Below are 14,158 nucleotides of genomic sequence, written 5' to 3'. Positions count from 1 at the left end.
TCCATTGTTGTCTGTGTCATCAGGTTATACAGTCAAGGGGCAGTCTTCACCAGTCTAGAATTTGCAACCCTCAAACTGTGAGTTAATTAAACTTTACCTCTTTGTCATGTTTGATGCCTCAAATATTTCATCATATTGTCAAAAAACTGAAAACTGATACAATTAAATTAACACGCATAGCCTTTGGAAGCAAATTAAAAAACAATATTCCATTTTCATGATTGGAATCAGTGTCTTTACAAAGCAAGGTTAAGGGAGGCTCCCTTGCCTCATTTATCTCATCATGTTACTTCCAAAAGGTACCACCTGTGAAGCACAGCGCAAGCCCTGAAGACATACCGAATCTGCAACCAACTGGAACCTGGACTCCACAGCCTTCAAATCCATGAGCAATAAATTTCTGTTATTTATAAATTACACAGACAGCCTAAATAGACTAAGATAATATATTGTGTATAATATAGAATTCTGAAAGCTTATTTTAAAAACTTTTGAGACAGAAGCCAAAACTGAAAGACAGGAAAAGCAAATAATATAAAGATGATCCTTCACTGTCCAGAATAAGTTTAAGAAACATGATCAAGTCCATGGGTGATCCAAGTATGACATTTTAGAACAGAGGATGCCCAAGTAATATTTTTCTGTATTTACTAAAGTAGGAAAACTACCCAGACTGGGAAACAAACATGTCAGTTCTGAACTTCCTCATAGGATGGCTTTGGAAGAGACAATCTTAGGAGTAAAACATGATCTACCTGGAAGCCACACTTGCATAGCAAGCACATTCTGCCACTTGGTTGGCATGAGTGTCTGGGGAATCTTTGGGAAGTCCACAGAGATTGGGAAGTGATCTAACCTCTTACATCACTCTTAGCAATGTTACCGAAACTGTGAGGCTTGCACTCTTGTCTGAGGCTGCAAATAATTATTTGTGTGATCCAGCACAAAGAATGACTCTAAAAAGTCACGTTCTGCATTTAAAATTTGGGCAATGTGGGCTAGGTTGTAACAGAGGGAAATTTCAGTGTGAATAACTTATGATTCTCTGGATCAAGCAGGTTTTAGAAATTTCACTTGGCTTACATGTTTATGCTCTAGTCTTGAGAACATAAATCAATATTCATTGTAGAAGACTGAAAAATTTTGTCCACATCGCAACTGAGCACCTTATCTCTGGAAGTTTTCCAGAGAATATTAGCCATAGAAAAGCTGAGCATCAATCAAATGTGGGATTGAACACTGTCTTTTCACACTGTTTTTTTTTTCCCTTGTCTTTTGTGTCAAACTCTTTAAAACACGTGTCATATCCTGCTAATTAACTGTGTCTAAAAATGATAAAATTTCTTACATCAGCTTGCATCAGTAACACCAACTTGCACTGTCATTTCATATGTCGGCCCTGCCCCTTTCCGCCAGTCATTCCTGTTCCTGTTAGGTGTATACCAAGCAATATTAAGAGCTACCAACTGAAAAAACATCATATCAGTGTGAAACTACATGTAACTTTCAACACATCAGCAGCCAGGGAAGCAATGAGGATTTCCAAACAACAGGGAGAGATTTACATTCTCGATGTTCACACTGGACTTGTGAGTCCTCACTTTAAGAATCATTCTTGCACCAGGTGATAATTTAACCTCTGTTTGGGATTTTCTCTTGTGTCGTGGAGTTGCTTACTTTTCAAGAATGCTTTATGCTTTGGGCCATCTGCTTTGGAGGCTGTTGTACATTAGGGAATATGTGAATATGGCCACAGAAAGCAAAGAATATTATTATGTCTCTAGCAACTGTCAAGTGAAATTAACAACCTTTCAATCAGAAACTCTTCCCTAAGGCGTTTTTAGGGAACAGTTTCAACACTCAATTTGGATGAAAGGTGTCTGGATGACACCTAAATAGAGGGCTAGGAGAGAAAGAAAACTAGCATTTGTGAGTACAAATTGTAGATTAGGCACATATGAATGTTCATCCCATAAACTGGTGCCAATTTTAAAGAATCAAAATTATTACCGTATTTCATGGATGAAGAAAGAAAAACACAGAAGAAGAGTTTTACGGTAAGACTCAAAAAACAAGCTTGCTCTATTGTCCTATGCTCTGCTGTCCTACTGCCCATTAGTATGGCCAATGTCCCTGGGATGGCCTACTCTTGACACAGTTGTGTTCTCAGTTATACTGGAGGTCACCAACTATACATAGTGTATGGGAAACTGTTTCTCTACAGCTCTAACTCAATAAGTTTATGCAATCAGAAAAACAAATAAACAAATGGGATAGCAGCAAATACTTGTAGAAATGAAGAGTGAGATTCAATAGGCTATATTGAGATTTCCACAATCTATTTCTGAGAAATACGCTTGGAAGTAAGGAATCTAGAAAACAAGAAATCTAAGCAGTATTTGTAGAGGGGGAGTCAGGAAGAGTGTGGGAGTGTGCATGTGCTTGTGTGTGTGTTTATACGTGTGTATGAGTTTATTCCAGCATTGAAACAAACTAAATGCCAGATCAGTTAGATTAGGAAACATACAAGGAAAAAGAGATCCCTGGAGCACTAAGCAAAGATCAGTACCACTAACATAAGAAACTAAAGAAGAAAGTAAGTCTGAGGAATGAAATAATTTAAATAAACCATGTTTCTCAAGTAAGTAGTTCATTAGGCAAAAGGATCAAAATTATATTTGCATCACATGTTGAATAATTTTGAATATGATCATCAGCTACATCAGTATTCATGATTATATTTGCCATATTTTAAACAAAGGTGAACTCAGACTTTAAAAAGTATGTCAATATCCTCAAAAAAGAAAATTAGGCATAATGTGAAAAATAGTTTTATATGCTTTTTTGTTAAAAGAAATAACACAAGATTGGAAATAAAGTAATTTTGATTAAGCATCAATAAGGGGCAACAATAAAAGTTTAAATTGCAATTATTAAAAATAATACTTCAAGTGTCATTCTGTTATTTGCTCCACATTTTTGTAGCTCCTTTTATCAAGTGAAAGATACAATTACATTGTCATGGGATAGCTCCTTGGAGCAAGTATTTAAAAACTTGATAGAAAGGTAAAAGATTCTATCAGAAAAATCCTCCTAGTTTATAAAATCGTTGAAAGGTAAATCTGTTCAGAAGCAAGATGAGAGCCGCCAGTAATAGGGTAAGATTTCTGGGGAGTAAGGGATGACGCTGGATGAGCAGACCCCGCAGAGGGAAGTGGGCTGGCTCAGAAGCAGGGAGGATTATCTTGAAGACACAGGCTCACCTGGCCCACAGCCAGCCAGCAGGAACACCCACAGCTCACCACACTACTTCCTGCTTCTCTTCCTACAAATTCACTGGTATCTGCATCCATTCTTGTCACTATCTCAGAGCTACATCCATTTCCCAAAAAGGATTAGTGAGACTTGCATTTCCAAACCCTACCGTACAAAAGCTTCTCACAGCAGACAGAACATTTTCTGAAGGCCGACTACATGCATTGCACACATACAGATTGTGGTGCATGTTCACAGGAATCCAGTGTTTCTTACTGTTCTGTTTGGCCACCAGATGTCAGTGTACAATAAAGAATGTTACGATGCCACTATCCAGCTACAAAGGACTAAAAGATAGTTTTGGAGAGTTTAATTTGCCATAGTGAAAAAGAACAGACAGATTCAGAAGACACTTATTCCACCCGGAGAAGATAAGGTGCATAGCTGAGAGGTGCAGACTGCACTATGCTACTAAGCCTACCAGACAGAAAATTGGATCTCCCTTTTTAAAAAATAAAGTTTATCATTTTTATGAAGTTAAATCAAATGAGCACATTCTGCACATAGTAGGACTTTAGCAAAGCAAATAGTTTAACCTAATCAAGAAAATATTTACATATAGCTTTGATTTAAGAATTTGCAAAATGTGTCATACCTGCATAAATTTCAGGGCATTTAATAATCATACTACTGGGTTTATAAGTAAATAAGGAGCCAGAAAAATGCAAAAAATATTACTTAAGGTATTTTCCACTAAGGACTGAAAGTTCTTAAGATTTCATAATCAGAATTATAAAAATATTTGGTCTTGGTAAATAGCTAAAGCTTACTCTACAAAGGACTATTTCAAAATATGATAATAAAAAGTACAATTCCTCAGGGTCTGTTGATTTTACCCCTTCAATATTTTTGGGTCCATTTTCTTCCTATCCAAACTCCAATCATGTACTTAAAACATTGATAATTTTTCACCCTACTCTGTAGTTTTGCCTCTTTCAAATTCCTTTCATTTTACAGAGATGGGGATCTTTAACATAAAAATGTCACCGTGCCATTCTTCTGTTGAGATCATAAGCAACCCCCGGATGGATGCCTTCAGGATGAAGTCCACCCCTTTCAAGATCCACAAAGCTCTTCAGGATCTGCCTCCTGCTCACTTGCTTAGCCTGATTTCTCCTCATCCTCTGTTCCCCAAAACTGAATAGTTTATGCATTTTCTACCCTCCAAGCTCTTGCAAACCTCCTCACTGCCAGTTCATCATATTAACACTTATCCTTTAGATGTAGTTCAGACACCACCCATCTCCTCCAGGAATTCTTCCTTGACTTCACCCTTCCCAATCTTCTACACACACACACACACACACACACACACACACACACACACACACTCAAACACACACTAAGTTAAAAGCAATCTATATCCACAAATGCATACAAAAGCATTTATGTATTGCAGTGACTACGGCTGTTTACTAACAGCTTTCCGGGACAGCTGAACTCTCTCATCTTAGCTATCCTGTTGCTAAAACTTATATTGAAGTCCAAAATCCAGAGATGTGATCTCAATAGATCATGACCACACAGAATTATGTGCACCTGAATCCAAGTCCTGGGCTCCTCCAGGGTCCTGAAGCACTTGTAGTGGCCAGTCAATGGCAATCTCTTCATCGATATGCCATGAGATAATTTTTTAGAAATACTTGCAGAAGTGTTAAAGAAAAAAAATATACACCGTAAAACCTGCATGTGTGGATACATACTGAGGATATACTCCTAAGTGAAATAAACAAGTCACATGTATAAATACCTAAAAGTTTCTCTGGTGTGAAAAACTATAATAGTACATAAGATCCTAATGAGATATTTGACAATGTGAAATAGGAAGAAAAGGGCTAAAGGTGTAGGAAAAGTGGGAAGGGTAGGGGAAAGGTAATAAAGGAAAAGAAAAAAAAATATGAGAAAATGAAAAAATGGAAATAAAGTTTTTGTAAATGGGAGGGGAGGAGGGGGTGAAGGGAGGGCAGGGACAAGGGGAAGAAATGAGAGCCAAGACCTGTCATGTGAAGATACAGGATCCCAGTGATGGATGTAACTGTACTGTATACCTAAAAAGTACCAATAAACTCAATTAAAAAAAAAACTACATTTGTGTGAAACATGGGTATTAACTCTGGAAGAGTTCCTAAATTCGTTATTTGGAACATTTTTATGCCTGAACAAGGAATCTGAGACTGCCTAAAAAAATAGTTCAAGACTTCCCTTTATTGACTTTCATTTTTATTATTTGTCCTCCATTTTGCTAATTGCTTTAGAATACTTTAGCTACATCTTGCACTTTCCTCATCAAACTGATTACTGTACTTTAAGAGGACTCTCCTCTCTTTCTGCACCCTTATTGTAATGTAATGTAATTTAATTAGAATGAACTATAAAACTAGTGAAGCGTATAGTCTACATAACCTAACATGGGGCCTCCCAGCTGTCTGTCCTCAGAGGGACTTTACAGACCATCAAAGGAGGGAGGTAAGGCGGGCCGGGAGTAAGCCTCCTGATAAATAACTAGCTTGGTCCACACCAAAAAAGGAAGGTTGTAGTTGAGAAAGGAGTGAGTAAAATGTTTAGTGACAATCTTATGTTCCAAACAACATTCATTTATTTCTGTTGCTGCAGAAACCAAAAGTCAAAATTACTTCTTAAATATCTCTGAACTAACTGGAACTCCGGTTCAAGCTCTCTGAAGAAGCTGAGATTATACAGAAACATCTTGGACTCTAACAATGAAAGAGATGTTATTTGCCTGATAAAATACCCTAGCTTCTTAGATTTTTTCCAGGGAGGATTTCTCCTATAATGTATTTAAGTTCCTCAAGACCTATGTGTCCAAGACTTGATGTGCAGTCTGTGGCACCACTGGGAAGTAGTGGAACCTTAAAATGTGGGATCTAGTTGCAGACCTTCTGGTCATATAGCATAGCTGGCCTCTCCTCTCTCTCTTTTTCACTAATCACCATGCAGTGGTGAGTCACACCACCATGTGCTTCTTTAGTGACATACCTCTCTTGCCACAGGCTCAAAATCAACAGGGTGAACTGCCTATAGACTGAAACTTCTAAATTGTGAGCCAAAATAACCTTTTCACTTTCTAGATTGATTATATCAGTAATTTTATTACTGTAGCTGAGGGCTGATGAACAGTCTGAAAATTGAATTTAAAATGTAAGATAGATGCCTGTGAATTCTAAAGCAATTTCCACTTAGTATTTCTGAGAAACAAAAATGCCCAAATAATCATCACTTAATTAAAGGAAATAAACTTACAATTCTGCGATAAAGTAAGAAGTATTTTTTAAGAAGAAATTTTCAAATGTTACAGAATCTAGGTTTGCTTATGTAAAATATGGCAGTAAATGTGCAACTTGCTAAATTCCTTGTGTTTTAAAAATTCAATAATATTTACTTTTGGAGAAATACTGAAGTTAAATTATATTTAATAATGAAATTACTAGCAAGTCATACCAAATGGAATTTTTGTCTTTTAATTGTAATTGAGACTATTGGTTAACCTTTGAAATTAAATAATTTAACCATTAGATAATGCTTTATGAAGCTTACATAGCTTGTGGACAAACCTATATTTAATAATGACGTATTACTTAGTAAACATACTTAGCTAATATAACTATAATTGTTTCATTAATATATAATATACTTAGCACAATAATTTATAAAATTTATGTATGAAACATTAATTAATAAAATATAATTAGCAAATTAGTTAATATGCCTTTGGTAGTTATGTAGTATTTATATGTTGACTTCTTAAAGTCTTGTTTGTCCACCATGAGGCAATACTGCAATAGAAAAAAAACATGCTGACATACTTGGCTAGTAGATTCTTCTCAGACAACTGAGAATTTGATTTTATGAGTCTAACCCTTTTGCAATACTGCATTGATGCTTCAATTGCTAAATTCCCTGGGGTACACTGTGTTAATGAAAGGGTCTGGAAACAAAGAAAATGGAAAGCTGGAGTTGTCATACTTTTGGACAGTAGATGGCAGCAGATAAAGGGTCTGGATCCTCAGAAAGCTGGTAGGCTGTTCTTGCACTGTTTGGGTTTTACTGTTTATCATTTGACGACAAAAATAAATTATCATTAAATTAATGCAATTGTGTCAAATTCTGACCAAATAATGCATACATTCTTAATTCTAAACACACCATTTTGTAATTTTGCATTTGTGATGATTTGTCATTTAATATTGATGTAGGAGTCATTTTTCGTTCCAATACATGGTTTTTAAATTAATGTATCAATGTTTGGTTTTAGTATTCAAGTATAGAACCTGCTCGATTTTTTACCTTAAACTATGAGATCATTCATTTTTCATTTCATTTACTTTCCAAAGGGGAAAAAATTATCATCATTTTACTTAGTTCTAAAAGAATTCTATGAGAATTATTTTTCTTGGTTTACCTGAAAGCTATAAAAATTGATGAGGCCAATAGTTTTCCTATCTTAAATTACAATATTATTTACTAGTGAATAAAATGTGTCCTTTAGTAAAGTAATACACTTCTCTTTTAGGTCTTTCACATCTATATCAAACTTGTTTCTATCATACATAAGTAATTAAAGATAATACATTTTTTTACTTTTTAATAGTATATTTTCTCATTCTATTTTTTGCAATGTGGGTATATAGTGGCTCTTTGTGTTTATTGTATGCAAAGTAAATATTGACAGTTGTCTGCTGAAATGTGAATGCAATTATGTAACACCAAGTCCTAATATTTTTGATGAATGCTTTCATTATTATATTTAATCTTTCAAAAAATCCTTAGGAAAAATAGTACATAGTCTGGCTAAACATACATATTAACTATAAGAGAGAAGAGATATTTCACACAAACTGCAAAGAACTCTCTCTGTAAAGTGTTGCAATTATTTCTCAATTATATTATCCATCTCCATGCCTTGAGCAATCATCGTTTTGCTTCATATTTTATTTTCCAATGGCCAGCTAACCATTTCCTGCCAAAAATTCATGTCAGTACACCCGAAAGCAAGGGCATAATCTGTCTCTATAGCCATTAAGTAACTTATTTTTTTCTCCTATAAATTCTGTTTTATCACTTGAATGATGTTCAGTACATCCAGCACCCTCACAGGGAAGAATAGCTCTGAGAGTAGATTCTGATTATCCATACATCTCTGTAGCTCTTACAACACAGGCGAGCTGCCATCGATTAGAGGTCAGTGAATCCACAGAGGAGTTCATATCTAGACTGGGGAGATGAAAGTGTCACCCTGGGTTTCTGGTGACACATGACTTCTTGCTCACAGTGATGCCTCTGTGATTACCCAAGCATACAGAGTAGACCACATACTGCACAGCTTACTGGGACACACACTTGAAGCAGCAGGTGCAAGCAAGTGGGTCTTTCATGGAACTGTCATAGGCTTTCCTGAGGGTGCCAGATGCTTTTTTGGGCTCACGTGGTAACTTTTGAGTTTGTCAGTAGCTTAAAATGAACAAAATGAAGGCAATTTTTCCCCCAGGCACAATATAAAAGTTACCTTCACCTATGGCCTTTGTTCCTTTAATAATAACGATGATCCTAATGATAGCAAGGTATTCCTCCTACCTGGAAGGGATCAGGCCCTCTAAAACATAATTATTCATTTCTTTAAAGCAAGGTAGTCTCTGCTGATATTTTAGATTCCTAAAGACAGGAACACATTTTGTAGTTTATCTTACTATCAAAAGCCTCTAAGAGAAGGAAATCAGTGTATACTTTCGGGGATCCTTTTATCCCCAATATATTCTCTCAGTGTAAACACACACTCTCTGTGTGCATCAGCCGACACTTACATCAAACTCATTCAGGGCTGCAGCCAGCTCGCCGATGCCCGTGTGTCCTTTGGCTTCATCAGTGGGCGAGGTAGCTTGGGCAGCATTGGAGATTCCAGCAATGGCCTCCTGGACTTGTTTGAACACATAATCACGATTGGCTCTTGTAGCAGCAACATCTGGGTGGCGGAGGAAGGCTTGGGAGGCTGTGTAAAGCATTGTGGCATTCTTCTTCAGAGCCCCGCGGGCAGCTGCCATTTCATCCCTACAGTGAGGATCTTTCAGCTCCTGTGTGTGCAAAACAAGAATCATGCATGGAGCTTGCATGGTGGCAGCTGCAAGAGAACTTTGAGTCACAGACACTTAGAGATACAATGAATTTCAGAAATTTAGAATTTTATCTTCTTCATGCTGTCTCAGCTGCCAGGACTTTGCATTTGCTGTTCTATCTACACAATGTGCCTGAGCTTTCCTTGTGCACCCTATACTGTCAGCTGACAGAGTTCTATTCACCAGGAGCACTCTCCTAGAACTGACTCTCCATCCAAATCACTAAATCTGGACCCTCTCCTATCAGCTCCCATAATCTTTCCTTTACTAACATTCATCATACTTTACCATATTGTATTGACCTATTAAAGCATATTTCCCTCTTATACTGGATCTCTGATGACTGTGGGGAGACCTGACTATCTTGTTCATGGACTCTGTAATCATTAGCACTGCATCTGGCTTATAAGAGGCATTCGATCTATATTGCTGAAAGAATGCGAAATCTACTAACAAGGCAAGGGATTGTATGGGTCACAAGGTCAACTACTAGTAAAGGGAAAACCTGAACTTCAGTCTCCTGAGAACTTGCTTGCTTTTGTATTTAATTACAATTCAAAATATGCAAATATCTTTCTGGATTTTACTTTGGCTTTGTGACTCAACATCACTTTATTATCATTTTCAAAACAGGGTTCTGTTTGTTTTAAAAAACTGTCTCTAATGGCAGCTCAATCACTCAGTTTAAAGAATAGAAAATAACAGACTAAAGCTGATTTGTTTTCTTAGTTTGGGGTGTCAAAATAATACCATCAGGGAGTTTCTTTACTTTAATCTTTATGGAAAAAGTATTATTAAGAAAATGTTGGCTGGGCATGGTGGCACAAGCCTGCAATCCCAGCACTCAGGAGGCTGAGGCAGGAGAATCGCTGTGAGTTCGCAGCCTGGGCTACATAGTGAGTTCAGGTCAGTCTCAACTACATAGTGAGACCCTGTCTCAAAAAAACAAAAAAAAACCAACCAAACAAAAAAAAAGTCTGCATGATTTTGGGAAATGTAAAGAGCAGTAAATGTAAACAGCAGTGTTGCTCTCTTTGAAGCATGGAGCTTGGCTAGCTGAGTGTTTTCAGGAGGAAATTGTTCCCACTTTAAAACATCAATAAAGAGGTTTGAATCCTTGGGGTTCTCTTCTTATTGCTTATTTGGTGCATGACGGATGACCTTTCAAAACTGAATTACATTGTCTTTTTGTGGGTCAGAATAATTTTGAAACAACCATATTTGGTAGCTCGAATTGTCTGGACCAATTGACAAGATATAACTAATTGAGCCATCTAACTTCCTGTTTTCTTTTTTTTTTAGTACTGGGGACTGAATTCAGGCCGTTGTGCTTGTGAGACAGGTGGTGGCACCACTGAGCTAAATCCCCGGCCCTACCTTCCTGCCTTTAATACTAACAGACATAGGTCAGCTAACACCATGGACTGAACACCTTGAGACGGTGAGCCTTACTAATTCCTCCAGTCCTTTAAGTTGTGTGTGAGCCTAGAAAGGATAAAGCAGACTAGTACTAAACCCACACCAACTTAAACCTAGACAATTTCAGCCTCCCACACTGGTTTATCTTCTTCCACTCCACTCATTTTTATGCAACATATTAAGAATGACACTAAGATATAATTCTGAGCCGTTGATACTGAATTGTCAACCAATCAACTTGTAATATAACCCAAAAGACTGTCCAACACTGACTATCTAGGCTCCCAGTTCTTCTTGATTTCCCCTTTGGTTCAGCGAGGTACAGATTCAATCTTTCAGTCGTATAAACAAGACCCATGGATTCTAGGTCTCACATCTATGTTTCAGAGCAACTTTACTCTTAATCATATTACACTGGGCTACCATATAAGATTTTCTTGAACAAAGAATTATTGATTTGAAAAGGTACTTAAAATAATCACAAAAATGAAAAGCGTTTATATAATTATGATGTCTGTACTTGCTATGTAAAGGGCTACATGTTGGTGAAGTTTGTAATCCTGGTATCACTTCATACCGGCATAGTGAATATTAAACAAATGTTTGCTGAATGGAACTTTCCCGGTGGTGAAAAAGTCACTGCAAATTGCCAAACATTTTTATATCTGGCAGATTTCATGCTGGGAGTGAAATTTTAATAGTACTGAATGAAAATGACTAAAATTGTGGGTGCTATCTTTATACACAGAGGAAGCCAAGGAGATCCCAGGTAACCTGTGTGCGTTTAAGTGATTCCATTTTATTAAGTGATTCCATTTTATTCCCTGCCTTTGCTTTACTCCCTTCTTCTCCTTTGCCCCCTCCACATTTTCTCCCATTTTTCTTCATGCTTTCCTCCTTTCAATTATGAGTTTTACTCACATAGTGCATATGCTGGGTATATACATGCATGGTCATATCTGTAGGGCTAGGAGATGCAACCTGAGGCAAAGGGTGGCATCCAGAAAATGACCACAGAAGCACAGCCTACTTTGCTTTTTTTTTTTATTTGACTTGGAGCTATTCCTATAGTGGTAAAAAGTTTAGAGTGTGTGGGGCTGGTAGGGTAGTGTTCATTAGTGAAAACAGGGAGCCTGTGCTCCACTTAGAGTGGAAGCCAGAGAGCACCTGAAGCCCAACATAGTTCAATAACTGGGCCAACCAAGAAACAGTCTCTGGTGGAATTTGATAGCAAGCAGATGAAATCATCCATAGTTCAGACCTACAAAGCTACAAGGTTATTTAAACTCACCCATTTTTTCCCCTAGCATTTCCAAAATCTTTCCCACCTGTTGTCTTCTTGCTGCTACATAGTTAAGTTTCACCATTTCTTTTCCAAATTCTTTAAAGCGGTTTGCAAGGTCTTGTTCATTTGTAGCATTTTTGACAGCTTCCAGGGCCTCCTCCACCTGAAGTGTTAAAAAAGAAAACATATATGTAAGTGGATAGCAGACCATATTATTAAACTGTCATAAATGGAAATGTATAAAGCACATAAGAATATGTATGGACATTTACATGAAATAATAGAAGAGAATGCCAATAAAAATAATTTATAATCTAGATAAATATTTGCTCAGGATTATAGGATTTTTGCATGCAAAAGACAATAATAATTAAACTTTTAAAGCATACTAAAATCCTGTACTTTTAGAGTAATAATTCTAATAACAAATAAAGGCTTCTAATTTAAAGTAGAAACATTAAAGAAAATGTACTTAAGAAAAATATGAACATGTAAAACAAATTCTAGAAATCTTCAGGGAAGGAAGTGGCTTCCAAAAACCAGAGAAAGTCTCAGGCTGATGAAGATTTGGGACAGAGTCTTCAACAAACCCTCCTGATATCTCTCCCAATATGGTGCAAAGCGATGTGATTTTAAACTGAGTCTACACCTTGCAATGCAGTGTAAAGCAGAAATATCACTCCTCTGGACGTAAGTGCATTTGAAGCCTTTGTCACTTGGTGGTGGCCTTAACTGGGTTGGAAAGGGGGTGGGCAGACTGACAGGAAGCTGGCTGCCCTAACGATGAGCTATGCTTCCAAAATCCTGCAAACTGTTTTGTTGCATTTTTCCAGAGTGGCCTGGACCTGAATTATGAATCGTATCAAAGTTCCATTATAAATATTTTAAGTATCTGAGAGGCATTAAAGTGTCCTCTCTCCCTTCAAAATGATTATAACTTTAAATTGACATGAAAATTTTCATAGTTGGTAACCTTCTTGGTCATCATACCCATGGACTCAATTAAAATGAAAATTAAGATTTTGTGATAAAATAATCTACTAAATCACTGTCAGATAGCACCTTTGTAGATAGAATTTCATCAGTGGAAACAGCTGAGAACATAATACTGAGTGAATAAGGAACAAATAGGTTCTTTATTGTGCAAAATCACATGTTCCTAAGCCTGGTAATGAGTACCAAACTCGTACAGGCTCTTGAGACGGGCAAGGAAAAGGAGGCGAGGAGTTTTCTCTGTAAAAGTAATGAGAAATGCAGAGAATATCTGGAAAAAATTCAGATCAGCACTTGTAGTTTTGTGCTATTCAAAGAAGAATATTTATAAGCAGATCTTGACTTGTAATTCAAATTCAAAAAAACCAAAAAACCGAGTGCTAAAAAAGCCGGAAAAACCCAAACAAGAACTCAGCCCTGAACTATGGAGCTACAGCTTTAAGTTTCATCTTATCACAAGGGGGCTCACACAAGTTCCTTATTAAATGTCACTTAGTAAAGAAAGAGACTAGTGTAAATAAGTCAGTGATAATGGATAACAGCAAACTTTTTATCCCATAGATGTGATAATATCATTCAATTTACCAAATAGGCTGCCACATTTTAGTAAGGAAAGAACTGAAGGAGAAAAGAGAAGCTAGTACAATAATGGTGGTAATGATGGGCTCAGTCTAGAGTCCACATCAAATTAAGTTTTCATTCTTATCTTTTGTGAAAATTCTGTATTACTTTCTTCCTAACTGTAAAAATAAAGGAGAAGCAAGGGGAATGACAGGGGATTTAAAAAGGGATTTAAGATGTGTTGTATAAAGGTGCCAGTTCCACATGAAGATGTAAACACTGTACTGTACACATGTATTATTTTTTTAAATGGAGAAAAAAAAAGTGAAATTAAGGTGTAATACCTCAGCATTAGTCATTTCCACCTTCTACTCAGACCATAAAAATGCTCAGGGAAAAATAAGATAGTACAATTGGAAAGGGGACGGTTGTGTGTGTGGAGGATTTTACGCACTGA

General features: G+C 36.8%; 1 protein-coding gene across 3 annotated transcripts in view; it reads right to left on the bottom strand.

The window, feature by feature from the left end:
- Ctnna2 (catenin alpha 2) overlaps positions 1–14,158 on the bottom strand; it is a 1,075,894-nt gene that overhangs the window by 749,311 nt on the left and 312,425 nt on the right. For all 3 annotated transcript variants that reach the window (XM_033765089.1, XM_033765087.1, XM_033765091.1), the window contains 2 exons: positions 12,191–12,310; positions 9,135–9,401 (listed from right to left, as the gene is read on the bottom strand). In XM_033765089.1, coding sequence (XP_033620980.1) covers positions 9,135–9,401; positions 12,191–12,310 — 387 coding nt within the window. The remainder of the gene's footprint in view (positions 1–9,134; positions 9,402–12,190; positions 12,311–14,158) is intronic.

The sequence above is a fragment of the Fukomys damarensis genome, unplaced genomic scaffold (assembly GCF_012274545.1).
Source record: "Fukomys damarensis isolate Sample0158 unplaced genomic scaffold, DMR_v1.0_HiC HiC_scaffold_2, whole genome shotgun sequence".
NCBI lineage: Eukaryota > Metazoa > Chordata > Mammalia > Rodentia > Bathyergidae > Fukomys > Fukomys damarensis.
Note: the sequence above shows the minus strand (reverse complement) of the source record. Positions and strands in the feature narration are given on the sequence as shown.